The sequence below is a fragment of the Hippopotamus amphibius genome, chromosome 9 (genome assembly GCF_030028045.1).
Source record: "Hippopotamus amphibius kiboko isolate mHipAmp2 chromosome 9, mHipAmp2.hap2, whole genome shotgun sequence".
NCBI lineage: Eukaryota > Metazoa > Chordata > Mammalia > Artiodactyla > Hippopotamidae > Hippopotamus > Hippopotamus amphibius.
This window is the reverse complement of record NC_080194.1, coordinates 42,181,208-42,207,732: the sequence shown is the minus strand read 5'-3', so window position 1 is coordinate 42,207,732 and position 26,525 is coordinate 42,181,208. Positions and strand designations below refer to the sequence as shown.

General features: G+C 59.6%; 3 protein-coding genes across 5 annotated transcripts in view; 2 read left to right on the top strand and 1 right to left on the bottom strand.

Moving 5' to 3' along the window:
• The window catches only part of CLPB (ClpB family mitochondrial disaggregase), a 171,006-nt gene extending 168,532 nt beyond the window's left edge, over nucleotides 1–2,474 (top strand). The window contains exon 18 of the mRNA XM_057747655.1: nucleotides 2,328–2,474. Within this exon, the coding sequence (XP_057603638.1) occupies nucleotides 2,328–2,355 (28 nt within the window). The 3' untranslated portion in view covers nucleotides 2,356–2,474. The remainder of the gene's footprint in view (nucleotides 1–2,327) is intronic.
• On the top strand, nucleotides 2,407–9,227 carry PHOX2A (paired like homeobox 2A). 2 transcript variants are annotated; one of them, XM_057747657.1, is made up of 4 exons: nucleotides 2,407–2,453; nucleotides 3,033–5,211; nucleotides 7,404–7,591; nucleotides 8,516–9,227. In XM_057747657.1, the coding sequence occupies exons 2-4, from the start codon at nucleotides 4,995–4,997 to the stop codon at nucleotides 8,957–8,959; spliced, it is 849 nt and encodes a 282-aa protein (XP_057603640.1). In that variant the 5' UTR covers nucleotides 2,407–2,453; nucleotides 3,033–4,994; the 3' UTR covers nucleotides 8,960–9,227. The 2 variants fall into 2 exon arrangements, with proteins under 2 accessions (XP_057603640.1, XP_057603641.1); XM_057747658.1 differs by lacking the exon at nucleotides 2,407–2,453 and having other exon boundaries at nucleotides 2,887–5,211.
• Nucleotides 9,228–9,411: 184 nt separating this feature from the next.
• INPPL1 (inositol polyphosphate phosphatase like 1) lies at nucleotides 9,412–24,561 on the bottom strand. Of its 2 annotated transcripts, XM_057747651.1 has the most exons (28): nucleotides 23,861–24,561; nucleotides 21,006–21,069; nucleotides 20,757–20,907; nucleotides 20,424–20,544; nucleotides 20,036–20,176; nucleotides 19,701–19,794; nucleotides 19,511–19,600; nucleotides 19,227–19,325; nucleotides 18,964–19,114; nucleotides 18,769–18,875; nucleotides 18,339–18,441; nucleotides 18,059–18,255; nucleotides 17,624–17,741; nucleotides 16,947–17,043; nucleotides 16,515–16,653; nucleotides 16,298–16,397; nucleotides 16,108–16,196; nucleotides 15,774–15,855; nucleotides 15,553–15,642; nucleotides 14,910–15,023; nucleotides 14,683–14,771; nucleotides 14,169–14,256; nucleotides 13,922–14,077; nucleotides 13,635–13,713; nucleotides 13,398–13,538; nucleotides 11,057–11,729; nucleotides 10,595–10,728; nucleotides 9,412–10,483 (listed from the first exon to the last, which is right to left on the bottom strand). In XM_057747651.1, the coding sequence occupies exons 1-28, from the start codon at nucleotides 24,070–24,072 to the stop codon at nucleotides 10,393–10,395; spliced, it is 3,810 nt and encodes a 1,269-aa protein (XP_057603634.1). In that variant the 5' UTR covers nucleotides 24,073–24,561; the 3' UTR covers nucleotides 9,412–10,392. The 2 variants fall into 2 exon arrangements, with proteins under 2 accessions (XP_057603634.1, XP_057603635.1); XM_057747652.1 differs by lacking the exons at nucleotides 9,412–10,483; nucleotides 10,595–10,728 and having other exon boundaries at nucleotides 11,595–11,729; nucleotides 13,968–14,077.
• Nucleotides 24,562–26,525: the final 1,964 nt, after the last annotated feature.

The window sequence follows — 26,525 nt, the reverse complement described above, 5'->3', positions numbered from 1 at the left end:
TCCTCCTGGCCGTATGGTTTGCTGGATCTTAGTTCCTTGACCAGGGATTAAACCCGGACCACCGCCATGAAAGCACTGAGTCCTAACCACTGGACCACCAGGGAATTCCCGAGACTATAGGTTCTGATAGACAGGTTGGGAATATACAGTTAATGTGTTAATATACAGTTAGTAATAATACAGTTAATAAGGTTTACTTCCAACCTTCCCAGTTGGATCAGAAATTATAGAAGAAGAGAACAGTGATTTGAAAGAATGTTGCTGATGGAGTTTGGTAGATAAATGGGGGTGAAAGGAGTTCTAAGGTCCTTAAGCAGGACCAGACATGTGTTACCTTTTCACAGATAGATAAGCTCCATCCCTTATCAAAAGGCAGACATGGATGTCTAATCAAGCTTGGCTTCCAATCACAGTTGTACAGTGATAACGCTGAGGACATTGCTTCAGAGGGTAAGAAGATGCATTTCAAAAGTACCGAGGAGCCACCGCTACATGTTCTCCACCTAGAGAGAGAAGGACTGACAGGAGTGCACTGGATTAGTAAATCAGCCTGGTCCCCACACTCTGAGCCCCGGAGATCCTTGCTCAGAGTTCCGAGGGGAGGCTAAGATCTATGGATGCTCTAGAAGTAGCCTGGGAATTCTCCAAATGACCACAGGCAGCAACAGTTCTCCAAGGCATGGGTCCTCTCTCCTTGGTTCTCAAGGTAATTCCACTGTCAGGCTCACAGAGCTGGGATCAGAGCAGTAGAAAAGGACAGTCCCCACTGTACCCTCTCCCCAGGTTCCTTTCTGCATGCTGCCCCCTCTGCGGAAGGAATCCCTTCACCACGACACACTCCCATTGTTTTTACTTTTACTCTTCCTCAGGGCCCCTCTCTAGGTATCAGTTTCTTCATCTGCAAAATTAAGGGGTCAGGCCGGGTAATTCTGCAGGGTCCTGATATATTCTGAAATCTCAAAGGTAGAGGTGATGCTGTGGTGCAAAGACAGGAGTCCATGTCCGGTCCATGTCCAGATGATATGTCCAGGTATCAGATGTGACAGATCAGAGGAGTCTGACCAGAGTGTGGTCTGGGTCTGTCAGTCACCGGGCTCGGGCACTTGGTGAGAGAAAGAAGGGGTGGTGGTAGCTAATTTAATGTTTACTATGGGCTAGGCACTATTCAAACATTTCATGTATTTCAATTCACCTACTCATTAAAATAAACCAGGTTACAGGTGACAAAGGTGAGGCACAGAGAGGCTGAATAACTTACCCTAAGTCACCCAGCGTGGAAGCGGCAGTGCCCAAGCTGGAACCCAGCAAGCGGGCTCCAGAATCTGTCATCAGTTATGGAAGTGAAGACATGCTTTGTAAGGAGGCTTCACAGCAGGATTGCTCTGACAGTGTTTCACGTCAGAGCATTTTTAGTTCCCCAGAAGTGCAGGCATTTGAGGGAGGGGGTCTCCATCAGGAAGAGCTCCCACATCAGATCACAACCACGAGCCTCTCTGGTGTGAGGCCCTTGCAGAGCCCAGCCCACTCTGCCTGTCTCTTTCTTTTATGGTGAGTTCTCAGGAAGCCCTCTTGGGTGTCCCCATATCTCACACACACACACACACACTCACTCACTCACACACACATGCAGCCTGGCCTCCAAAGTTCCCCCCACCTCCACCATCTGAAACACCCGAACCCAAGAGTGGAGGGGGTTCAAAGCATTTTCTTGGGTTTCATCTCAGTTTCAGTGCCAATCAGCAGATACAAATGGCTCCTTTGCAAAGAAAGGCGCCTCGAACTCCACAGTCCTGAGTCAGGAGAAGGGCAGCTCCTGCCCAGATGACCCTGCAACATGCATGTTACCATAAAACTTGCAGTCACCACAACCATTTGTTTGACACCATAAAGGTGTCAAGCATTTACAGGTTGCACTGGTCAGAACTCCTGGTGTCAGAAGCCCAACTTAAAGCAGTCTAGACAGAAAGAGGAATGTATTGGCTCAATGACTAAACGGTAGAAATGACAGGGATGGATCATGGAATCGGAGACAGGTGGAACCAGGGCCTCGTATCTATGCTGGTCCCTGCACGCAAGCTTCAGTTGCCCCTTTGCATCAGCTTGAAAATTCCTTAGATGAGGAAGGACTTTCTCCCAGGCAGAAGGCTGGCCCAGAGGGAGGAATTTTCCTGTCCCTGGGGAGTGAGGGAATGAAGAAGGGAAGATGATCCCTTTTCAGAGAGTGGGGAGTGGGAACCCAGGGGTGGGATGCCTTCCCTAGAAACAAGGGTAGGTTTCCCCAACACAAACAGTTCAGCCTAGCTTTCATTAATTCATTCAACAAACAGGTATGGAAAGACCTACAATGTGCAGTGATGTGCTAGACATCGTGGGTGGGCTGCGGAGAAAGTGATCAACGTGAGGACACAGTTCTGCCCTAAGACCTTGCACTTCATTGCAAGTACTTCAACAAGGTGAGTAGCCAAAAGAGAAGGAGGTACTGTGGGACACCCAACCTAGTCTAGGGGTATCAGGGAAGGCTTCTAGGAAGGAGTGACATCCAAGTTGAGACCCAGTGGACAAACAAGAGTCAGCCAGGTTTTGACTTCTTCTTGGCAGGGGGTGGGGGGGAGTGTGGTGGGGCAGAGACTGGAATGAACATTCCAGCCAGAGAGACCAGCTCTGAACTAAAGGATCGAAGTGTGAGGGCTGCAAAGAAAACCATGGGGGAGGGGGACGCAGGCTGGAGCACTGGCTGGAGCATTGGCTTGGAGGACATTGTGGGCCAGAGTGAGAGCTTCGATTCGATCCTGAGGGCAATGGAGAGCCATGGGAGGTCTAAGGAAGAGAGCAGTGGCACCGTCCAAGATCCCTTGGGTCCCTGGGTCAAGGTGGAGAGGTGCACCTCCCACACCAGTGGAGGGAACATTTTGAATCAGTTTTGCTGTCTGTTTTAGAAGTTTAGACCTAAAAAGTAATTAGAGAAAACACCGCAAAGAAACCCCCTGACAAGGAGCGGTTATAGAAATGGGGGATGGGGTCTTTGTGTTCAGCGAGAAATGAGTGACCAGAGAAGTGGATGACCTGAGGGCTGGCATGCTCCCCACGTGTGTCGGTAAGCTGGGGGGAGGGATTCCGGGAGCCCTTCTCTCAGCCCCCCCACCCCAGAGTCCACCCCAGGACTCTGGCTGGTAACAAGGGGCGCCCCTCCCCTGCCTTCTTGCTCTGCCTCCACTCCTCCACCTGCAGGACCTGCTAAGATCAGGTGCAGGAGCGGGGACTGGGTGGGGAAGCTGCTAAATCCACCTCAGGTGAGCTGCAGGGGGGGAAGAGTTCTCTGTCCTGTACTCCTGGGAAGGATTCTGTATCCTGTGGCCCCACAGTATGGAAGCCAATGGCCAAGTCTGCAGAATGTGTCTGTGGCCAGGTCCAGACTGAGTCTAGGTGGTTTTCCTGAAGAAGAAAAAGGCCTCTAGAGGAGGGGATGGAAGCTGAGAAAGAGTGAGGGGGTCGCCTGGTTACTCCCCAGTCTTGACATTCATCTCACACACACACACACACACACACACACACACATACACACACACATTGTGTCAAGGGCGCTGGGGACCAGAGGGTCACACCTGGCGGCAGTGGGGAAAGTGACTGAGCCTCAGACCTGAAGGAGGGCAGAGGCAGGCTGGGCCTTGAAGGTGCAGGGGCAGGGTCGTGTGGCCTTCAGGGCAAGTCAGGATAGAGGTGACCCTCCCCCTTGGCAGCTTCACCTGGCGCCTCCACTGCAATCCTGCTGGCTGAGCGCTCCAGCTGGTGTGTCTCAGCTCTCCAAAGGCTCTTTCTCTCCTCCCCTTAGCCTCTGTTCTGCTGCTGTGTCTGTCTGTGGCCTTGTCTCACTGAGACTGACCCTCTGTGTGTGTGTCTGTCTCACTATCACTGCCCTGTTTTGTCTCGTCTCTCTCTCTGTCTCTCTATCTCCACCACAATCCTTGTTTCCAACCATGTCTCATCCCTGTGCCTTCTGTCCCCATGCCTGCCTCACTCACTTTCTCCATCCCCCTCTCCGTCTTTCTCTTATCTTTGTCTCCTCTGTCTCTGCCTTGTCCGCTCCTCCATCCCTACCTTCCTCTTGTACGTGTTTCACTTTTGTCACCACCTCTGTCCCTGTCTCCCTCTTGCTCCCTGCCACTCCCACCCCCCCAGCCCATCTCTCTCTCTGGTCCATGTCTCATCCTTGTCTCCATGTGTGTACCTGTATCTCTCTTGTCCCTTTCTCCATTTTTCTCCATCACTGTTTCTGTCCCTTTCTCTCCCTGTCTCCATCTCTGTCTCCTCTTCTCATCTACATCCTCTGTCCCCATCTCAGGCCCCGTCTCTTCCTCGTCCTTGTCTCCATTCCCCATCCTGAGCCGCCTCCGTTATCCCCTCCGGGATGGGACCTCGCTGGGGGCGGGGCCGAGGGACTGGATCGGAATAACTCGGTTATCAGGACGAATTGAATTAACTTCTTCACACAAGCGCCGCCGGGCCTGTTTCCCCTCCCCTCTGCGGGGCCGCAGGTGGGGAGGCCAGGGAGAGGGGTCGGGACCCTACGGCCTAGCACGATGCGTAGAGACTGAAAGTCTGGTCCGGATTGGGGCGGGATAGGGACTCCAGGGATGGGGCCCGGCGCACCGTGCCCAGCACCTCCCGAGCACTAAGAGGGAGGCGGCGACCCTTTGAGGTGGGGGTCGGGGGCGGCTGGGGGCGGGGCCTTGGCCGTCCAGGCCCCGCCCGACGAGCTCGCCCCGCCCCCTCCGCGGGGTCCTGCGCGTTAAAAGGCGCGCGGACCGGGCTGGGCTATACTTGCCTTGCACCAGGGCGGAGCGCGGCCGCGACGGGGCGGGCGGACTTGCGGGCGCTCAGAGCCGGCCTCGGGTCCACGGCGCCTGGCGCTCCAACCCCCATCTTGGCCCCCACCCGGCCCGGGACCCCGACTCCGACCCGGCCCGGCCCGGCCCCCGCCACCGCACCCCGGGCCGATGGACTACTCCTACCTCAATTCGTACGACTCGTGCGTGGCGGCCATGGAGGCGTCCGCCTACGGCGACTTCGGCGCCTGCAGCCAGCCCGGCGGCTTCCAGTACAGTCCCCTGCGGCCCGCCTTCCCTGCGGCCGGGCCTCCCTGCTCCGCGCTCGGCTCCTCCAACTGCGCGCTTGGCGCTCTACGCGACCATCAGCCTGCGCCCTACTCGGCAGGTGAGCCCAGCCCCGGTCCAACCCTCCCTCCAAATCCTACGGCACCTCCGACCCCTGCCCTACTTGGCAAGTGGTTGCGACTTTCCCCCACAGCCGCCACAATCTCTGCCCTAGCCAGACCCTCCAACTCCCCGCGGGACCCACAGCCCCCCCGCGAAGGACGGGGTTCCTCAGGCAGAGTTGAGCCCCACCCTCTCATCCTTCCCGTTCCTCTTTCTCGCTGCCGTATCCCTATCCCGTGTTCTTCATGTCAAGGAAGTGGATCCCCAGTCTAGCGTCAGGCTTCTCACCAGGCCCTCCCCTGCTCACCTGCAAAGACTGACCACCAAACCTCTCCATGCCCTGTATCCTTGGAAGGTGCTCCCGGCTGAGGCCAATCAGACCTCCCATCCTTATCATCCCCACCCCACTTCATGCCCCATCCCCACCATGGACCCCTGCAGCCGATGAGCTGCCCAGCTGGGAGCCTTCCTAGAGCTCCAGCACCATCAAGCTCTTACTGCCTGGTTTTGAACCCATCCTACCTGTGCCCAAACCCTCTTGCACCACTGAAACCCATTCTGTGGCCAGAAGAAAAGGATGCTCAGGTCATTAAGCCACTTTCATTTCCCCATCCTCCCTGGAGATTATCCCAGCTAGAGTACTGCAGAACCCAGAAGCAGCCCCATGCGATGCCCAAGCCCCTTGATCCAAGTCCCCATCTGAACCTTCAACGTCGTGGAGCCTCAGCGATCCCCATTGCTCCAATTAGAGTCCATGCTGCCCCACCCAATCTCCTTTTTCCCTTCCTTCCTGGGAAGCCCACCGGGACCCTAGTAGAAGATTGGGACCTGTGTGGTATGGAGGGGTGGTGAGAGAGATCTGGATTTGGAGAAATGAGGACCAGGGAGATGGAGTCAGAAACTAGAACAGGGATGGGGACATTGGGTACTCTGAGTCATATGCTGATGGGGACTGGGGAGATGGAAACAGGAAATGGGGAGATGGGCCCCAGAAAGATGGAGGTCTGAGATGGGAAATATGGGGACAGATACAGAAAGATGTGAGCAGAGATGGGAAGATTGGGGCCCCTGGGAGAAATGGGGACCCAGGGTTGGGGAGATGAAGATTAAAAACCAGGTGATGGGGACAGGAATTATGGGAGATGGGGACCAAGGAAGATTGAAACAGAGACAAGAAGGATGGGGATAGGAATGGGGTGTTGGAGACAAGGATTAGGGGAGATAGAGAACTAGGGAGATATGACAAAGATAAGGCTACTGGGTATCCCTGGAGAATAGGGAGACCTAAACAGAGGCTGAAGACAAGGATGGGGAGATAGTGTCAGAAACACTCTCTGTGGGGCAATGGCTACTGGGAAGGGGTAGATGGGAGACAGGGATGGGAAGAGTGAGGGGGAGGGTTGGGGCTGGTTTTTGGAGGAGTTGGGAGACAGAGAGAGGTCCCTGGGAGGAAAAAGAAGGGCAAAGAGAAGATGGAGGAACCTGGGAAGGGAGAAATAAGAACCCTTCTCAATGGGCACAGAGAGAAGAATGGTCCAGAAGAGGAGAGTTGCAGATAGATGTGGTTCAAGAAAGATGAGGAAGAGGAGAGGGGGACACCTGGAGGAGAATGGGATGTGAGATGGGGCTGAGGAAGTGAGGCCTGGGAAGGAGAGAGATGCAGGGTAGAGGCGGCCAAATTTTTACATGTCAGAGAGTCAGTCTGTGGCAGGGCTGAAAGTAGACCCAGGCAGGAGAGTCTCAGTCACCCAGCCGTGGCCCATGACCCGTTACTGGGGAGACGCAGGATGCTGATGAGACATGACCGCTAAGGCTAGGGTGGATAGAGCTGGACCTGAAGTCAGGCCGACTGAGGGAGAGGCACACTGAGGGTCAGGTTGGAGAGGCACGTAGACTGGAGGGAGGTGGAGGGACACTGCGGAGGGCCAACGACAGGTCAGCAGTCTTGACCCGAGGATCAGATTTTGATTCCCTCGCTGCGGCTCTTGGGCCCCAGGTCTCTCATCCTCTTCACCCCTGCGGCTCCAACCAGCGATAGGGAAGCCGATCGGAGACTGAGAGGACTAAGCCGAGGAGCCAGGTCAGGGGCGCGGGACTGTGAGCGATCCCTCAGGGCAGAACACAGCGGGCCGGCCTCGGCCCCTCACGTGCCCACCCTCGTTGATTCCCTCCTCCCGCACACACCCGTAGTGCCCTACAAGTTCTTCCCGGAGCCGTCGGGCCTGCACGAGAAGCGCAAGCAGCGGCGCATCCGCACCACGTTCACCAGCGCGCAGCTAAAGGAGCTGGAACGCGTCTTCGCCGAGACTCACTACCCCGACATTTACACGCGCGAGGAGCTGGCGCTCAAGATCGACCTCACCGAGGCTCGCGTGCAGGTGCGTGTTTGCGCGGATGTGTGCGGGAGTGTGTGCGCACGGAGCGGGGGCGGGAGGTTAGTGCCTGACACCTTGCGGTCCGCGGGACAGAGGGGCCTCGCTCGGGTGAGCCTGGAGGCGGAGAACTAGGGCGCTGTCTGGAGGTGATTGGGCAGGAGAGGACCGGCACCCCCGGTAGGCGGCGGGGCCAGGCGGGGCCTGAGGCCTTCGGAAGAACTGAGCTGTTCAGCCCCAGGATTTCCCCTCAGTCTCCCGGGCAGGGCTATGCACGCAGAGTGATGCTTGGGAAGCCAGGACAGAGGCCGAGTGGGTAGAGGGTCAGCTCCAGGTGGCCTTGGGGGGAAAGCTAGTCAGTGCCTCCAGGTCCTCTCTTCGGCTCTGCAACTGTGAAACCTCTGAGCCTGGAAAGCCCGGGCTCAGGGTAGGCGCAGGAGCTGGGTTGAGACGGACTTTTGTCGATCTTAAAAATCTGAGTACAGATGTTCAGCTGGCGCGCCTTTGCTGGAGACCCCGGACAAAAGGTTTCCCGACTGTCCTAACCCGCTCTCCACTACCGTGGGACGCTCCGGGGAGGGGGGGGGGGGGGGGGGAGGACTCCCGGAGCTTCTTGTAGGAGGGAATTGGGGCAAGGGCTTTGGGTGACGAGGAGAGCGAAGGCGGAGTCCCCTCCAGGAAACAGAACACACTGGGAGGCGGCGGGGTCCGCGGGTGAGCAGATCCCGAGGAGAAGACCCTAAGGGCCCGGAAGAAGGGCCTAGTGGAGGAAAGGAGGGAGGCGAGAGACGAGGAGGGCGACGAGCAGAATGGTGGAGGGCCGAGGGGTCAAGTCTCCAAACGCTGGTAATAATCGTGACCCGGTCCCTTCCGGACGGAGATCTCGCTCGCGCCTGCCGGCCCCGGGCTGACCGGCCCCTGTGCCCGCAGGTGTGGTTCCAGAACCGCCGGGCCAAGTTCCGCAAACAGGAGCGTGCGGCCAGCGCCAAGGGTGCGGCGGGCGCGGCGGGCGCCAAAAAGGGAGAGGCGCGCTGCTCGTCCGAGGACGACGACTCCAAGGAGTCCACGTGCAGCCCCACGCCCGACAGCACCGCGTCGCTGCCGCCGCCGCCCGCGCCCGGCCTGGCCAGCCCGCGCCTGAGCCCCAGCCCGCTACCCGCCGCCCTGGGCTCCGGGCCTGGACCGGGGCCGCAGCCGCTCAAGGGCCCGTTGTGGGCCGGCGTGGCGGGCGGTGGGGGAGGCGGGCCGGGCGCGGGCGCGGCGGAGCTGCTTAAGGCCTGGCAGCCGGCGGAACCTGGGCCCGGGCCCTTCTCGGGGGTTCTGTCCTCCTTCCACCGGAAGCCCGGCCCCGCCCTGAAGACCAATCTCTTCTAGCCTTCTAGCTGCCGGCCTCTGAAGGCTCCAGGCCTGCCGCCAGAGACGCCCTTGCCCCTCCAGGACCTGACAGAGTCCCTCCCCATCTCGGCAGCCTGCCTGATGCCCCCATCTCTCCCCCCCCCCCACCGTGTCTGACCCCTATGTGTGCCCTCCCCAGCTTTGGAGACCAAGTCAGGGCTCCTCGCCCACCCCTACCTAGCAGAGGGAGGTACTTTTCACTGGGATGCCCTCCAGGAGAGCCCAGAACCCCTTCCAGCCTGGTTTTCTTAGGAACCGGGATCAAATAACGTCTGTCCCCAACACAGTGCTCAAAAAGGTGACTCCTCAAACGGGAACAGCCCGGCTTCCTCCCCTGCCCCTGCAGCTGGCAGGGTCACTCCTCAGCATGGTGACCAGCCTGCTGCCCCAGCCTTTGGGCCCACCTACACTGACCTCACCCGTGCAAAGGCTGGTCATCATTGGGATAATGAGCGGCCTGAAGGGTCCCACCGCCAATTTCTCCCTCTTGCGTCCCCTCCCATCCCCAGCCAGTCTGGCACAGAGGGTAGGCCCGGTCCTTGGATGAGTGGAGGAGCTGCCAGGGCAACAGGATTTTGGGGGGTTTGTTTGTTTTATTTTTTCTGTTGTTGTTGATGTTCTTTTCCTATGAAAAACTTGTAATTTATTGAGGTGAGTTTTGCTCAATCCAAATAAAACTTAATTTATTGAAGACATCACACCGGCAACCCTTCTGAGTACCCACAATGGGGACAGGCTACCTGCAAGAGCCCAGTTCCCCTTGTGACCATCAAGGAACTCCCAGCTGCCACACAGCCCCAGGGCGGGGCGGGATAGACCAGGAGACAAAACTAAGCAAACTGGCGCTTTATGGCCGAAATTCTGCCCCCCCCCCCCCCCCCCCCAGCCAGCCCCAATAACATTAAAGTGCCCGCCCTCCCTAAGCCCACACAGAAAAGCTTAAATAAACCCCAGCCCGGTTCTCGTTCTCGGGCTATTCCTTCATTTCCGGACGGACACGCCCCGAGTGGGGGTTGGGAGAAGTCCTAGCTGAGCCCCTCCATCTGTGGTTCAGGCCGGCTGGAGGGCAGCAGGAACAACGGTGACAGTGGGGGCCCAAGACGTACCCATACGGACCCCATGACCCCCCTGGGGCTGGAGGAGGGGTCCAGAAAGGGAGGACAGCACCAGAATAACCAAGATCCTAGGTAACCGCGGCAACTGACCTCCGGAGGCCAGGCTCTAAATGGTGAGGGGCAGGATGTCCTAATTAGGGCATCCCAAATGATTGGGCAGTAGGGAACACAGATCCCCAATAAATAGTTAGAGAAGTACTGCCCCGCCCCCTCATAACTTTTCAACTCCCGAGCTCTGGCTGGGCCTTCAAGGGCAGATTAGGGCTCTCAGTTCGCAGCTTCGCTGTGCCATCGCGATCACTTGCTGAGCTGCAGGGTGTCCAGGAGGAGGCGCTTGTGAGCCGGGTCCTGCACCCCTGCTTCCTCCAGATCTTCTTCGGTGATGTCACTGCAGGGGTTAAGAGAGGCTGGGAGAAGGGCAAGGTGGTCCAGAGAGCCCTAGCTCCACCCCCGAGGCCAGCCCCACCCCCACCCCACCCACCCGCAGCCCCGTCCCCACCTGAGAAACTCCAGATCGTCCCAGCCGTTGTGTACCAGGCCCTCCTCATAGCGCTCCAAGCCGATGGCCCGCAGCCAGGCTCCCATGCCTGCCTCGCCCAGCCCACCAGCCCGCCCGACCTGCGGGCATGGAGCCTGAGGGAATAGGGCATGTCGGATAGAGCACTGAGGGTGCCTCCTCTCTCTCTCTCTCTCTCTCTCTCTCACACACACACACACACACACACACACACACACACACACACACACAAGGACCAGCAGACAGCCACCTTGTACCACATGCTCTGGGGTGGGGAGAGAGGCAAGAAGCAGGGCTGATTCATGTGACCTCCGACTCCCCAGTGCCCAGCCCAGGGCAGAGACGACACCACTGAGTGCTGGATGGTGAAGTAAAAGGATACCACAATCCACGGGCAAGCACACACCCCAGGCACACACAGACAGCCAGCCCTGGTCCACACACCTCTTCTGCCAGGTCCTCCTGGATGCTTTCTCGGATGCGAGGTGGAGGGAAGCTGAGAGGCCGGCCGTAGTCCGAGGGCAGTCCCCGGGGTGGCTGCAGCTCCAGGGGGCCCGGCCGGAGCGTGGAGCGGCCAGGCCCAGCAGGAGCATAGTCCACCTCACTCAGTGTCTTGGCCATCTGCAGCACTGAGCAGGAGCGGTCATCCCCACTGGCTACCTCCCCCAGGAAAGTGCTGGTAGGTGAGGGGCCTGGGGGCAGTGGGGGTCTTGGATGGGCCTTGGGAGGTGGTGGGCCACGGGCCTCACCCCCACTGCGGCCCCGGATCGCTGGCCCTGGCGAAGGATCCAGGCTGGGGGGCAGGAAAATGGCCGAGTCCGGCAGTGGCGGGGGTGGGAAGTCTGGAGGGGGCAGTGTGCCGCCCGACTCCTCATCTGACGAGCTCCCCTCTCCTACACGGGGAGGCCGGGGGCGCCCCAGCTGTGGAGCAGGCACCGTGATGGCCACTTTGTTCTTGGTAGCAGGTGGAACAGGGGCCCTGGCAGGCGAGGGCAGCTCCGGGGGCAGCAGCTGGTGTGGGACCCCTTCAAGGACGTAGTAGGCAGGGTTATTGAAGCTGTTCTTGGGTGAGGGGGCCACCACCCCTTCCGGCTCTGGAGCCCCCTCTGGCTTCAACCTGGGTTTGGGAGCAGAATAACTAAATCAGGACCCAGAAACCCAAAGGGAAAGCAGTGGGTGCAGTGGAAGGAGAACTGGACTGGGGGTCAGGAGACGTAAGCCCCTGGTCCTAGACTTGCATGTGACCTTGAGCACATCACTTCCCCTCTCTGTCCCTTGGTGTCCTCATCTCTAAAATTGGAGAGACAGGGGAGTTGAATGGATAACCCCTAAACTCCCTTGCCTCACTTGCTAAGATTCTCCAATCTTTTTTGATTTTGTAACTGTGAAAGCTGAGCATAAATGGGTGAAAACAGAGGCCAGAAGGCAGGGCAATAAAAGCCTTCAATGAGAATGACCAGCCAGATTTGGAAAGCCTCTGGAGGCCGATCTCCTGGGGAATCTTACTCAGGGATTCAGGTTAGTTTTACTCAAGCCTGGAGATAAAACCAAGGTGACTGATAATAGCTGAAGGTGACTGAAAACGCACCAGCAGTTTTTATTTATGTTCAAGTGACAACTGGATATCATTAAAAAGCAAGGCTTGGGACTTCCTAGGTGGCGCAGTGGGTAAGAATCCACCTGCCAATGCAGAGGGGACACAGGTTCGATCCCTGCCCCAGGAAGATACTGCATGCTGCGGAGCAACTAATTGAGCCTGCGCTCTAGAGCACGTGAGCCACAACTATTGAGCCCATGTGCCGCAACTATTGAAGCCCATGCGCCTATAGCCCATGCTCTGCAACAAGAGAAGCCACGGCAATGAGAAGCCCGCGCACCACAATGAAGAGTAGCCCCCACTCGACACAACTAGAGAAAGCCCGTGTGCAGCAACGAAGACCCAACACAGCCAACTAAATAAATAAAATTAAAAAAAAAAAAAAAAAGCAAGGCTCACTTTCCCAAAGTATGATCCACAGAACACTACAGTTGACCCTTGAACTGCACGGGTCCACTTATATGCAGATTTTTTTTCAATACTACAGTACTATGTGATCTACGATCCACACTGGTTGAATCTGTGGGTGTGGAACCTCATATATGGAAGAACTGGGGATACAGAGGGATGACTATAAGTTATACACCCCTAACCCCTGCCATGTTCAAGGGTCAACTGTAGTTCCTCAGGATATTAATAGTTATTGCATGGAAAAGTTTCCTGGCCCATTAAGTTTGGGAAACTATATTCAACAAAGTTGAAAAAGGATTTCCTTCCTGTCCACATGCTCAGAGCTTTTGCTGATACTATTGTGCACTGGGAATATCTAAGAAAAGAATCTAGCAACAACCATTTCCCAAACTCATTTGACAACAAACCAGTTTCCAGCAGGGCATCTTGTAGGATGCTATTCCACAGAACGCCCCTAGGGGAAATCCAAGCTGAGACGTCGGCCATCCCCAAGCAGAAGGCTCAAGTTAAGTGTTTACACAGAGGGAACTGTTGCAGAAGCAATTTCTAATTCTATTTTTTAAGGCAGAATTGAGAGGAAAGGCTGACTGTGCTCCCTTTGACTCAGAAAGCCACACCTGCAGGAGGCCTTGCTGGCCAGTGGCCACGGGTGTCGGGCCTGGGCACCTCTGGCCATGTGACAACAGAGCATCCAAGCAGCAGATCATTCCCAGGCTGGCCCTGAGAGCCACGCACAGCGATGGATAAAGTCGGGGGGTGACGGTTTCCTTCTCTCACCTGGGGGTCATGGGCTCCTCCCGGGGAGCCGCTCGAGGTGGTGCTGGGGGCCTCCCAGTTGGTGGTGGTTTCTCTGGTTCTTCAAATAACTTGGACAGTGGGCAGGAGGCCTCTGTGGAGGCTGGCTTGCGGCTCCCTGACCTGCCAGGGGTGCACAGGGGAGGAGAAATGAAGCAGGGGCTGACCAAGTGCCGCCAGGAACGCCTTCACGTGACACCACACGCAGCCCCAGCTCACCTCGGCTCCTGGCTGCTGCGGGACACAGAGGGGGCTTTGCTCTTTGCTCCTGCCTCGTCCTTATCGATGCTGATCCACTCTGGGGGAGGAAGTGAAAGGAGACTCAGAGGGGATCTAGCTCCTTCCTAGCGGCTCCTCAGGGCAGGGCCACCCCCAGACCTGGCTGCAGAACTGCCGGAGGTTCCAGGGATTCCAACGTGCCCTCCCCATGGCCCGGGTCCTCCCCTCCTAGACCTGCCCACACCACCCCATCTCATGCCCCACGCCCCTCCCGATGGAGCCCCCACCATAGAGTCGCTCACGGGTGCCCAGGCGCTCTGTGGGCACCCGCACCTTCATGGAGCCTCGGATGTTGCCCGTCTCCTCGCCGCGGTGGGACAGGAAGGTCAGGAACTGCTGGGCCGTGCTGCCAATCATGGACTTGAGCGCCACCACGCACTCCCCTGAAGGGCAGACGAGCAGACCAGCAGGTGGCTGAGCCATTCTAGGGCCTTGCCCGGCTTTCTGTGCCCCTTGGCCCCCCTCGCCCCTCACCATAGGATTCATAGCCGTCCATGGACTTGACTGTGAGCAGGAGGTGCTGGTCCTGCAGGTACTCGATGTCAGCCAGAATGGGCTTGAGCTGGGGAGCAGAGGGGCCCAGTGAGGAACAAAGCCCCACCCACCGCCTCCTGCCACGACACCTCTCACCCCACCCTCAGGCTTGTCCATGCTCACTCCCGTCCACTCTTAAGGAAAGATCCTAATCCTTCATGTAGAAGACACAGTCCTGCATGGGCCTCTCACAGCACTTCACAGCCCACTTTTCTGCATCAGCAATGGCCAACACAGGACCTGACGTTTAGCAGAGGCTCAAGAAGTATTTACTGAATGAGTGAGTGAACGAACTTGGTCCCCTCCCACCCCCAAATAAAGCACACGCCCTCAGCCTCACTCATGCCCACCCCACGCACAAGCCCAAGCTGTTGGCTCTGCCCGCCCTCCCAGGCAGGCTCCAGCCAGCGCTCTGCTGCACCTCCCTCTCTGTGCCCTCTCCCTCAAGCCTCACCGTGGGCAGCTGGCGTGAGGACCACTGCACCTTGAGGAAGTTGATGTTGTCACTGCTCTGGGCATCATTTTCAAAGCTCTTCTTGTACTCTGGGTGGGGGTGGGGGACACCCAACTGAGTGCCACCTCTCGGCTTCCCTTCCCCCTAACTAGGGGGCTGACCACTCGGGGCACCTCGGGCCGCCCATCCCCTGTGGCCCACACCCAGCCCTGGGCCCCCGCTCTGACCCTCCAGGCAGGTGGAATAGAACTCAATGAAGAACTTGGTGCGGCTGGCTGTCTTCACAATGGCCTCGATGCTCTCGAACTCAATGTAGGCCTGGTCTGAGGTCTTTGAGAGCCCTGAGGGGCAAAGGGAGGAATGCAGACAGGAGGGCTGAGAGGGTGGCAGAAGGAACAAGACAGACTGAGTGCTGGGACAGGGAATCAGGAGCCCTGGCAGAGCAGGAGGGAAGGCCAGGAGGGGCCTCCTCTACCCCAAGCAACCAACAGGGAGACCCCAAAGCCCAGACCTGGGACTGGGGCAAACAGACAACCCAAGATGAGAGACTATCTGAGAGGGGACGGGGGACCAGAGTGCCCACCAACAACCCACCACACCACGAGCCACACCTGGGTACACGAGTGGCCCCAGGCAGACAGATACAAGTACATGTCTACATTCACACGTTCTTGGGCACGTACCTCCCACGATGACCCAGACCCACCGACACCCTCACACATCACATATTCAGACACATCCCCACACATGCATGTATGCACCCAAACGCACACAGACACGCAGATACAGTCAGACCCACGCACACCCCAGGCCAGCATCTGCACCCACCCAGAAGGATGCCACACCCACAAGCACATCCAGAGTAGCCACCTTTCTTGGAGATGAACTGAGAGGTAACTCCGACCTCAAATGTCCCAAACACGGGGGAGTGGTCACTGGTGACGATGTCGTCCGTGCAACCTGGGGAGGGGAGGAGGAATGAGGGCCCAGGGAAAAGCTCCTTGCTCTCTGCCCCCACGTCCCAAAGCTGAGGCAGAGCGGGGTCAGTGACCAGCCAGGATCACCCATCACCCTGTCTGGGAGGCTCTGACCGTAGGAATTGCAGATGACGTGGGTCTCGGGATAGGATTTCCAGAGGATCCGGTCACACCATGAAGGCACGTTGGTCCGGACCTGGGGCAGGGGATGGCAGTGTGGTCAGAGGTCAGCAGGGGGCTGCTCAGCTGAGGCCCACACCCCGACCAGCCTGGCCCAGCGCGCTTCCTTCCCTGGACCCTCACAACACGCAGGACCGCCCTGAGGCCTCGAGGGGCCCTGGAAGTTGGAGTGGCAAGTGCAGAGGCTTGGACCCTTGACCCCACACACTCCTGGTTCACTGAAGCCCTGGGGGGATCTCTCCAGGCCCAGCCCATTCTCCTCACTCACCCCAGTTGGCTTCTGCTTGTGCCAGGCGTACGTGTCCCGGGAACCCCGCTCGTAGCGGTAGGTGGGCGGGAAGGAGATCTCCTCCTCACCTAGGGAAGGTGGGGGATTGAGGGCTCAGGGCCCCGTGGACCCTGGGACATCACAAGGACCCTGGCCCTCAGGGGCTTCCCACTCCGGGGCCCATACTCACTGAATCGCAGAAAGACCTTGTGCTTTTCCCGCTCCAAGTTGAGCTGGTCCACCCTGAGCAGGGGCTCAAATTCCTTCCTGCTGATGTAGTTCAGGATCTCCTGGGGTGGGGACGCAAAGGCTGGAGACTTTCGCTCTCGAGCCAGAGCCAGAGGTGAGAGCCCACCTGGCCCCCAGCCCAGCCTCCCTACCAGCCACTGGCCGGGCCCTGCTCACACCTGTATATCCATGTCTAGGCGGTAGTTGAGGTCCCCAAACCAGAAGAGGTGAGTGAAACGCAGAGAGATGTCAAAGGCACTGAGCTGCCGGTCGCCCAAGGAGAGCTGCCGCAGGATGTCCAGGTAGTTCTGGTTCCGCCTGCGGTGGGGGTAGGGGGAGGCCTCCAGGGTCAGGTGTCGGGGACAGGCGTGAAGGTAAGACATCTCTGGCTGGAGCTGGGGATGGGGCAGGGATCAGGTCCCTGGGGACAGAGGAAGGTGCTGGGGACAAGGTTAAAGTCAGGGATAGACTGAGGGGTCCTGAGTTGAGGTAAGGAAGCAGGGGGCCTCGGGGGACAGGGCTGTAGGATGTACTATAGACGAGGATGTGGGAGAGGGACGAGGCCTCAGGCAAATAGAGAATGAAGCACAACTGGAGAGGCGCCCCCTCACCGGGCAGTCTTCTCATTCCCCGAGGTGAGGTGGCAATTCACAAAGCCAAACGAGGTGCCATTGAACATGAAGGAGACACCCACGGCCCCCTTGTTTCCTGTCAGGGCAAAGAAGGCCTGCATCACCCTCGGCGGGCTCCCAGCAGCGGGAAGACTCTCCCGACTCCCCCATGCTCCGTGAGGCAGGCATGCCCCTGCGCACACACCCACATCTTCCCTGGGGTCCATGTGGGGCGCGTGCAGGCCCACCTGGGTGGCCTGGCTCTGTGGGCATGTGTGAACAGAGGGACCCTGGAGATCACAGGGGACCCCAATGGTGAAGCTGCAAGAACCTGCAGGTTCTGAGCAGAATCTACCCTGAGGGACCACTGGACTGCAAACAGGGATACCTGGGCACTATGCCAGGTGCCGGTCTCTACCACATACTAGCTGTGTGACCTTGCACAGGTCACTTGCCCACCTTGGGCCTGAGTTTTATCATCTATGAAATGGAGGTAATTTTCCTGGCCCTGCCTTCCTGGTGGGGCTGGAAGAGATTTAGAATATAAACACGCTTGGCAAAGTTCAAAGAGTTCTATAAATGGGAAAGCGAGACTACCCAAAAGGGGGAGACCCGGGACCCTGGGCTGGGGAGGAAGCAGGAAACGTGGACAGAGGGACCCCGCCCTCCCTACTCACCCAGGGTGTTGGCAATGCCAGTCTTCACGCTGGACGTACTGACGTGGCTGATGCGGTTCTCATGCTCTGGCTTGACCAGCACAGCCACCTTGATGTTCCACAGGGACTGCATGGCAATCTGGGGAGGGGGTGCAGGGTCACCCCTGCCCCGAGCTGGGCCACTGTCTACATCTCCCCCACCCCGCACAGCCCATACTATAGACTGTTCTGGAAGTCACAAGATAGGAAGGCTTGCCACCCCTTTTTCCTGCAGGACCAGAGACAAAGAGGCCTTCCCACAGCATAAAGGACTCAGGTTAGACTTCCTAAAGGTTATGCCCAGGGACCAGAGAGAGAGCCCGTCAAGCTGTGCTCCCCAGGGTCGTGCGTGAGGTCGAGCAGGATAGCTGGGGGCAGCGTGTGAGGAGAGGGGCTGGACAAGAGGACGCCCCTCACCGGGCGGTAATCCAGATCTGTGAGCTCCTTGAGGCCCCCGCGGAGCAAGTCCAGCCACTCGCGGTCGCCCACCGAGTTCTCCTGGGTCCCAAAAACATAGATGTCATGGGGTATGGTCACCGTGACCTCATCCAGGGTCTTCCCCAGACCCTTCGATGTAAACCAAGATGTCACATTTTTCGGAGGCGGCACACTTCCTGGAGGTGGAGGGGACGGGGGCGGTCAGGCCCCTGCACGGAGCCCCTCCTCGCTCCCACCCCAGCCCACGCCCGGGCCTGACCCATGTTCCAGGTGCCTATGAAGACGGAGATCATGTCGGGCTCGTCCTGTTTGGAGTGCTTATTCTTCATGAGCTGCAGCAGCTGGCAGAAGGCCTCCCGCTTCTGAGGGACAGCAGCCAGTCAGGGGCAGGCGGGCGGCCAGGAAGCCCCTTCCATGGGGATACCCTGCTAGGTGGCATGTCCCTTGAGGAGCGGCACGTGCCTTTCCGGCTCACCACCACACACCCACTCCTCAAGCATACAACAGGTGCTCGGTATGTCCTCACCGAATGAACGTCTGATGACTGCCCACTCCCAGGATACATGCCCGCCACTCCAGCAGAACCGCCCCCACCACGAGGGATGGCGCACCTCCATCACACGTCCCCTCTCTTCCCGTCCAGCAGGGACCCTCGCAGCCCCCAGCAGCCTGCCCCGCCCGCTGCTCACCCGGGCGCTGACAAAGATGAAGTCCTTGCGCTGCGTCCGGTCCTTCTCCTTCTCGAACACGACGCCCAGCTTGTTCTGGACCCGCTGGGACTTGATGAGCTGGCGGACTAGGGGATGGAGGATGGGTCACACCAGCCTGTGCCCCGAGGCCCGGGGCCCGCTCTGCCCCCGGCGCCAGGTTGGGCCCCGGCTCACTGCGGTCATGCGTGAAGGTTGTCCAGTCCTCCTGTGAGTCCCGCTGTCTCCGCAGCAGCACCAGCCGCCCACCCTCCACATCCACACTCAGCGTGAACTTCTGTGACTTCCCAATCTTGGTCAGGTCGCCCAGGGTCACATCCAGTTTCACCTACAGGCCGGGGGGTTGGGGGGCTGCTGAAAAGACCCGGGGGCAGGCAGCACCCCCTTCCCCTCCACCCGCTCTTTGCCCTGTAAGGTTCCCCCCAGCCCCCGCCATGTACCTCAAAGGCCTGCACAGGGATGGTCTTGGCCTTACGTGTGGATGGCTGCAGTGGGGCCGGGGGGGCAGTGGAACTCATGTCCTGTAGGGCCTTCAGGGCCTGGAGGGGGCAAGGGCAGAGCAAGGTCAGGCGCTCTGCTGAGGGCTCGGGCAGGGCGGGACACAGCTGCTGTCGGAGTTAGTGCTAAACTATAAACTCAGGGCTCAGATCAGTTAGGACAACACGAGTGGCCAGGGACTGGTGAATGGGTCAGGGTCAGGGTCAGAGGCCAGGAGTCAGGGCACCTTCTTCTGGATGCCTGACAGGAAGTCCTTCAGCACGGACAGCTTCAGCACCAGGCTCTCTAGCTCCTGCTCCCCAGTCTGCGGTGGGCTCTGCGGGGAGAAGGAGTGAGGCTCGCCCATCAGGCCACCAAGCAGGAGGCCCCCCGCCCAGCCCCAGGATATGAACCCAGAGGTCTCTCCAGCATCCCACCTGCTGCTGCAAAAGGCGGGTCACCATGGGCGAGCTCTGCTGATCGAACACCTTGGACAGGATCTCCAGGCCTGACAGGACCTTGTCCACCTCACTACGGGAGACATCAGGTCAGAGCTCCCCGCCCGACGCAAGTACAGGGAAGAGGGGCTGAGCGTGGAGCTGCAGCCGCCACCGTGAGGACACAAGGGTTCTGACGAGGAAAAGTGAGGAGGCGACAGCTGGTTCCCAGGTCAGGGCCAGAGGTCAAAGGTCAGGGCGTTCGTGTGGCAGGGAGCAGGAGAGGACGGGTGAGCGGGAAGGGTGCAGCCCATGGCGCTGCACGTCCCAGGTACCTGTGCAGCCTCCGGCACGAGGTGGCGAGGGTGCGCGTGAGGTGCGGCAGGTGGCTGGCTCCGCCCCGCACAGCCTCCAGATCCAGCCCGTAGCTACCCTTCAGGTACTCGTGCGAGACGGTGCTCAGCCCGTTGGGAGCACTACAGGGAGGGGTTAAGAAGTCAGTGGAGGCCCCGCTGACCCTGAACCAGCACCCCCACCCAGTCCTAGAGGAGACGGCACAGGTGGTCACCGATGCAGCAGACCAGGGTGTCTGTCGCTGGGGCTGGGAGGGGGTGGGGGTCCCTGAGGCTGGGGTGGGGGCTTAAAGGTCTTCCCGTCGTTGGTGAGGACACAGTTCTCAGAGAAGAAAGGGACTTGCTGCGAGGAGGGGGTTGGGGTTCTCACCTCTCGGCAGCTGGAGCTGTGGGGGTCTCAGGGGCTGGTGGGGGGCTGCTGGGCCCCAGGGGAGCAGAAATGCTGGTAGAGCCAGAGCGCGGGGGCAGCGGGGGCTTCTCATCCTCCCCGTCTGTGGACAGGGACCAGTGGGCAGCGGGGTGAGCCTTCTGCCCTCAGTGAGCTGTGGGCGTTACCATGGCTGCCAGACACGTCCAGGGCAAGGGGTGAAGGGCCCAGGCACCCCGGAGAGCGGCAGGGGGCTTCCGGGGAGGCAGGCTGAGAAGGCGGGGTGGGCAGTCACGGGTAATGTCCGGGGATGGGGGCAGGGACCCCAGGCAGCACCTGAGGCATCGCGGTCATCCGGAGGCTCCGGCTCCCGCTCCCGCTCCACAGGCAGCAGCAGGGCACACACCAGGCCCTGGTTGGGCTGGGCGTACAGGCCGACGAGCTCCCCCAGGGTCTGGAAGCGGCGCACAGGCACACCCTGGGAGGTCTGCAGGCCAGCAAGAGTGGGAGGAGGGTCAGCCAGCCGGTCCCAAACCTTGGGGTGGAATCAAGGTCAGGGGTCGGGGTCAGGGTCCGAGCGCCTACCTGCACGGCCAGGAAATCTTCTCCATCAGGTAGAATTCGATATGTGTGTACATGCTTCTGATACCTGACGGCCAAGCAGGGGGTCAAATGTGTCACCCCCAGGCTGGGGTCCAAGTCCCAAGACACCCCTTCCTCCTGCCAACAGGCTCAAGCCCCCAGGCCCCTCATCTACGTTTCCCTAAAACTGTTTGCCCAGGCTGCACAGGATTAACGATGGGGCCAGTCCACTCTATGCTGCTACTGCCAAGCAGAGCAGGAATGACCAGACCCCCCACCCCAGACCTACATACACTCCACACCCACTGCAGGGCCCAGGAAGCAACAGGCAGCTAGCTCTTTTGTGGCCTCTACAGCTGTCTAAACAGACCCTCTGGGCTGTGGTACCAGTCTGGGCCCCCCGCCAGAGTAAGAGTCCTCAGGAGCCTGGGTAACCCATCTGCGTGCATGGGTGACGTGCTATCACACGTGTGCCTGCTGCCTGTATTTACACTGGTGTCTGGCTCTGCCGGAGTCAGGTGTGTCTGGAGCAGTTTTGCTGGGGGGCTTGGGGATATCACCCTAGGTCTTCCCTCCCCCTTCCCCAGATACCAGGAAACTGGAATGACCCACGGGGGCCCCCTATGGGAGACCTGGACCTCTAGGAGCCCCAAGCTGAGGAGGGGCAAGAGGGGTGCTGACAGATGGCAGCAACAGCTGAGCAGGTGACAGCTGAGCCTGGCCTGGATGGTACAGGCTGCACTCAGTGGGGGGGGGGGGGAGGATCCCTGGGCAGCTGCACCTCAGGGCAGGCTTGCCCAAGGGAGTCACCTGGGCCATGCGTGTTGGGCAGGAGGTGAGTATTGGCACTAGAGAGGACCAAATGCCTATTTGAGGAGACTCTACCTTGGCCACAGGGCCATCCTCTCCCCTCAGAGCCTTCAGGGGCTCTCCTGACCCCTGGGCACAAGCTGTTGTGGGTATCTGTGTGTGACTGGGTATGTTGCTTTGTGGACTGTGGGACTGTTTATAACAATAATGGCATCCCATTAACTAAGTCCTGTCTCTGTGACAAGCCAGGTACTCAATGTCCTACAGACATGATCTCATTTAATCCTCACATTTTAAGGCAGGTATTATTATTATCCCCATTCTCCAGAAGAAGAAACTGAAGCACAAAGAAGAAAAATGATTTGCCTAAGATCACAGAGCAAATAAAAGGCAAGTAAAGGGCAGAGCTGACATTTAAAGCCAGGACAGAGGCCAGGACCTGTATCCTGGCCTGCTGGTTGGATTGACTGCGCCTGTTGGGGCAGGTGTGTGTCCTGAATGTTTCCCCTGTACACGTGGGTGTCATATACAGGTAAGCAAGTATGTTTCTGATCACCCACCCCCAGGTTCCTGAGATGCAGGGAGTAGCCAGAGTCAGCTGGTAAAGCTGAAGCCCCCACACAGACAGACCCTTACCCCACCCATCCTCTCCCCTGACAATGGAGCCAGGATTTTTCCCTCCTGGGACAATAATGTTCCTCATCCAGACACAAGCCCAGCTGTCCCCTCCTACTCAACAGCTGACCCAGCACCTGCCTCCCTTCCCTCCCTAATTAGGGGGTACGTCTCAGAGGGGGCTGGTATGCAGGACTCTAGGATATTCATCTGCCTAGGCAGTCCCTCTCCCCTACTGGGCCTCAGATATGGACATAAGCTGAAACTTAAGGGACCCCTTCCTCTTCAGGTCCACAGCCTAGGCCAGGGTTTCTCAACCGCAGCACCACTAACATTTTGGACCACATAATCCTTTGTGGTGAGGGAGGGTCCTGAGCATTGTCGGACATTTAGCAGCATCCCTGACGTCTACCCACCAGAAGCCAGTGGTATGATCCCAGTTGTGACAACCAAAATAGCGCTCCAGACATTTGCCAAATGTCCCCTGAGGAGTAAAATCAACCCCAACTGAAAACTACTGGCCCAGACCAGTGTACCCCTAGAGATGTGAGGAGAACAGAGGGGAAGGGGACACAGGGACTTGGGGGGGCTCACGGGGCTAAGGAGGAACATAACTAGGTCTAAACAAGGCAGCCCCACAGCTTCCCACTCACTACCTCCACTCCAGAGGCCTACAGGAGGCCACCCAATGTCAGATCTTGGGGCTCAGGGGGGCAGCTCAGGAAGAAGACTAAAACTGAAAGTGCAAACTCACCCAGCACCACTGCATATACGGCTGATGGGTACAAGCACAAAACCAGGACCACTCAGAGAGCTGCCAAGTCTAGCCCCACGCTCAGCGCCAGCTCAGGGGTAGGGCAGCGGGATCCCAGAGCCAGGGCACACACACTCACTCACTGATTCATGAAATAATGACATGGCCCCATACAGCCTCACTCCCCTTCTTCTCAACACCACCCAGCAGGCTCCAGGCATACATATCCAAGCAGGCCCCAACCTCAGTCCGGGGGTACAGAAAGGCCCCTTAAAGAAGATGCTGGGCATCCCTCCACACCCCATCAGTTCCCCTGGCGCCAACTCCCACTCAGACACCCAATCCCTACATAAACAGAAGTGCACACAACTGTGGAATGCACATCCTCACCCCTGCCAGGAGGATGCCTGAGGGGGTCTGCCAGAGACTCCCTGCATTTTCCCCAATTACAGCGGCCCTGGGCAGCAAGACCCCACATACTCTGCCCTCAGTACCCCAGCAAGTGCCCCCAGACACACAGCAGGAAGGAAGTGCTCCCAGCATCCTTCCTCAGGCCCAGCGGAAAGCCAAAGCCCCCACTCTGGGGGGCGCTGGCGTCCCACCGTCCCGGGCCCTCCCCACGAGACTCAAGGAAGCCCGGGCCGTGCCCCCGCCCGCCTGGAGCCTCGGCCCCACTCACAGGACGCAGAGCGCGAAGGCTCCCGCCACGCTCTCGCTGTCTCGGACCAGGAAGCTGCCATCGCGGCCTGCCCGGGCCAGCAGCTCCTCGGCGGCGGCGCGGCTCAGGTCGCGGTGGTACCAGGCGGGAGCCGGGCTGCCCAGAGCGGGCCCCGGTCCGGCGGGCCCCGGCCCGGCGCCCCCCGGGCCCGGCGCCCCGCACGCCGAGGCCATGGCCCGCGCAGGGCTCAGCGCTGCCCGCGCCCTCCGCCCCGCGCCATCCGCCCCGGGACGCTCGGCGCTGAGGCTGGGACCGGCCCGGGTCCCGGGGCTGGGGCTCGGGCCTGAGGATCCGCGGGCGGGACCAAGCCGGGGATCGGGGCTCCGTGCTCCGCCGCTCTTGCTGCCCGGTTTGCCGCGCAGCCGCCGCCGCCAGCAGCGCCGGCCTCAACTTGAAGAGAAAGAAAAGTTTGTTCAGAGGCGGCGGGGGAGGGGCAGGAGCGGAGCGGAGCGCAGTGCCTGGCGGCCGGCCCCCACCCCCGCCGCTGGGCCCAAGGCCCGGCCCGCCCCTGCCCTCACCCTCTTCCCCGAGGGGAAGTTGCCCTCTGCATTCCCGCAGGACCCGGGACCCCCCAAACCCCAGGGGAAGCCGGCCTCCCAAACCCCACAATGTTCCTGCCCCGCCATCACCACCCGGAGGAAATCCAGCTCCTAAACCCCGCATCGAAGCCCAAGTCCACCCATCCTGTGCCCCGACACTTCGGGATCCCCACCCTCTGCCCCTCCTTTCAATACTCACAATTATATGACCCCCAGCTCCCATAAACGTCTGATTCCACCCCCAAATCCTTTCCATTCGGCCCCCCTACGGACTCGTAGGATCGAGCCACCAAGATCCGCGAAGGATCCCATGATGAACCTCCTGCCGTCCCTCTCCCCATCACCGCAACTCCCGTGAAATCCAGGCCCCTCTCAGACCTGAACCCCCAAACTCCACTGGGTCCAAATCCCGCGAGGGGATCCCCCACAAACCCCCAGAGGAGGCCCCGTGTCCTCGGATCCCCATGCACCGTCCTTGGCAACCCCTCTCAGCCCAGGCAGAGCCCTTCCCCCCCTCGGCCAAGTTCCCTGGCACCATCCCCCACACCCGCAGGCCCCGGCCTTGAGGGGTTCAGCAGTCCCGAGACCAGGCCTCCCCGTGCCCATCTAGAAGAAAGTTCCCTCAGACCCCCGGGCTCCCGACCTCTCCCCAGAGCCCCGGCCGCCGCGCTCAGACCCCGACCTCCTGGGCTGCTCCGATGCCCCCTTCCCCGGGGAAGCGGCCCCGGCCTCTGAGCGGCCACTTAAGATGGCCATCCTCGGCCGCCGCACCCCCCTCGCCTTCCGCCCCGCCCGCCGCTCCGCCCCCGCGGCGCTCCGCGGAGCCGGGGGCAGCACCCGCGCCCCCGCCTCGGCCGGCCCACGGCCTCGATTCCGGAGCCGCGGACCGGCCGATTGACCTCGGGCAGGTCACGGCGCCTCTCCGAGCCTCGCCTTCCGGCTCTGTACAATGGGGATAAGGTTACGAGGGCAGACTCAATGGGACTGTGCTTGCAAAGCTCTCCGCACGGTGCCTGGCACCCAGTGGGCGCTCCCGAACGGCGGCTATTTTTATTAATTAAGGAGTAACGAAGGTGACAGCTGTGTAAACTGTAAAGCGCGGCGGCGGAACGAACGGGTATTATTAGCACCCACCCCCGCCCCAGCTACTCCCTCCAAGTCAACAAACTTGAGCCTTTGTGGGCGGGACACGGAGCCAGAAGCTCCCCGGACCAGGTTCGCTCCGACGGACCCGCGCCCCCTACCCTCCCACCAGGGGCGCTAGGGCCCCGGGCCGCCCGGAAAGGGGGCGGGGCCCTTAGGAGGGTCCGGCCCGCCCCTCCCCCCAAAAAGACCTAGCCGGTGGCGGCGTCTCCTGGGAGTCCGCTTCCTGCCCCGCCCCTCCGCCCCCTGGATCCTTAAAGGCGCAGGCCTCCAGCCTAGCTCCCTTCGCTGCCAACACTCAGGCGGCTGTCGGAGGATCCCCTTTAACCTGGGAGGGAACTTTCACTTTGCTGAATTGAACCTGTGTCTGGGTCGGTTCCAACGAGCTCCTTTATGTGTTTCAAATATGCATCGACTTCACCCTGCCGGAGCAAAGCCCCGGACGTGGATGGGGGGGGGTCCGTGGGGCCTTCCAGACTAATGTAGTGACTGAGACCCACCCACACGCTAAACAGTGTCTCAAGACCCCTCCAGCAACCCAGTAACTCGTCCTCCAATCTGTGGCCAGCTTCCCCCATCAGTCACCTCTTGGTATGAGGCAGCGGAAGAGACCTGGACTATGAGGGTTCATTCCTGGGCTCTTGTCCCAGCTTGATGACACCACCAACTCCAAGCGGAGCTCTCACACAGGTACCTGCGCCTCTCTGAGAATAACTGCGATTGGGATGTGGAGGCGAAGGCTTCCCCAGGGGGAAAGGGGAAGCAAGAGACCCTGGGATAAACTCAGGCCCAGTTCTTGGGGGCTGTGCGACGACAGAGCAATCCTCTAAGCGGAGAGGCATATCTACCAACCCTGGAGGAGACAAAGGTGCCGGAGAAGTTCCTGCCCCTGGGAAGCCCCTAAGAGTTTCCACCCCTCTTCCCGCCACGCCTCCAGGCCACCG

Coding starts and splice junctions, on each gene's coding strand:
- PHOX2A (XM_057747657.1), top strand. CDS start 4,995: ATGGACTACTCCTACCTCAATTCGTACGACTCGTGCGTGGCGGCCATG. Junction 5,212..7,403: donor GCCTGCGCCCTACTCGGCAG/GTGAGCCCAGCC, acceptor ACACACCCGTAG/TGCCCTACAAGTTCTTCCCG. Junction 7,592..8,515: donor TCACCGAGGCTCGCGTGCAG/GTGCGTGTTTGC, acceptor CTGTGCCCGCAG/GTGTGGTTCCAGAACCGCCG.
- INPPL1 (XM_057747651.1), bottom strand. CDS start 24,072: ATGGCCTCGGCGTGCGGGGCGCCGGGCCCGGGGGGCGCCGGGCCGGGG. Junction 19,115..19,226: donor TCCCTGTGCAGGCCTTTGAG/GTACATGGCGGG, acceptor CCCGGCCTGTAG/GTGAAACTGGATGTGACCCT. Junction 15,024..15,552: donor TCAGTTCATCTCCAAGAAAG/GTGGCTACTCTG, acceptor TTTGCCCCTCAG/GGCTCTCAAAGACCTCAGAC.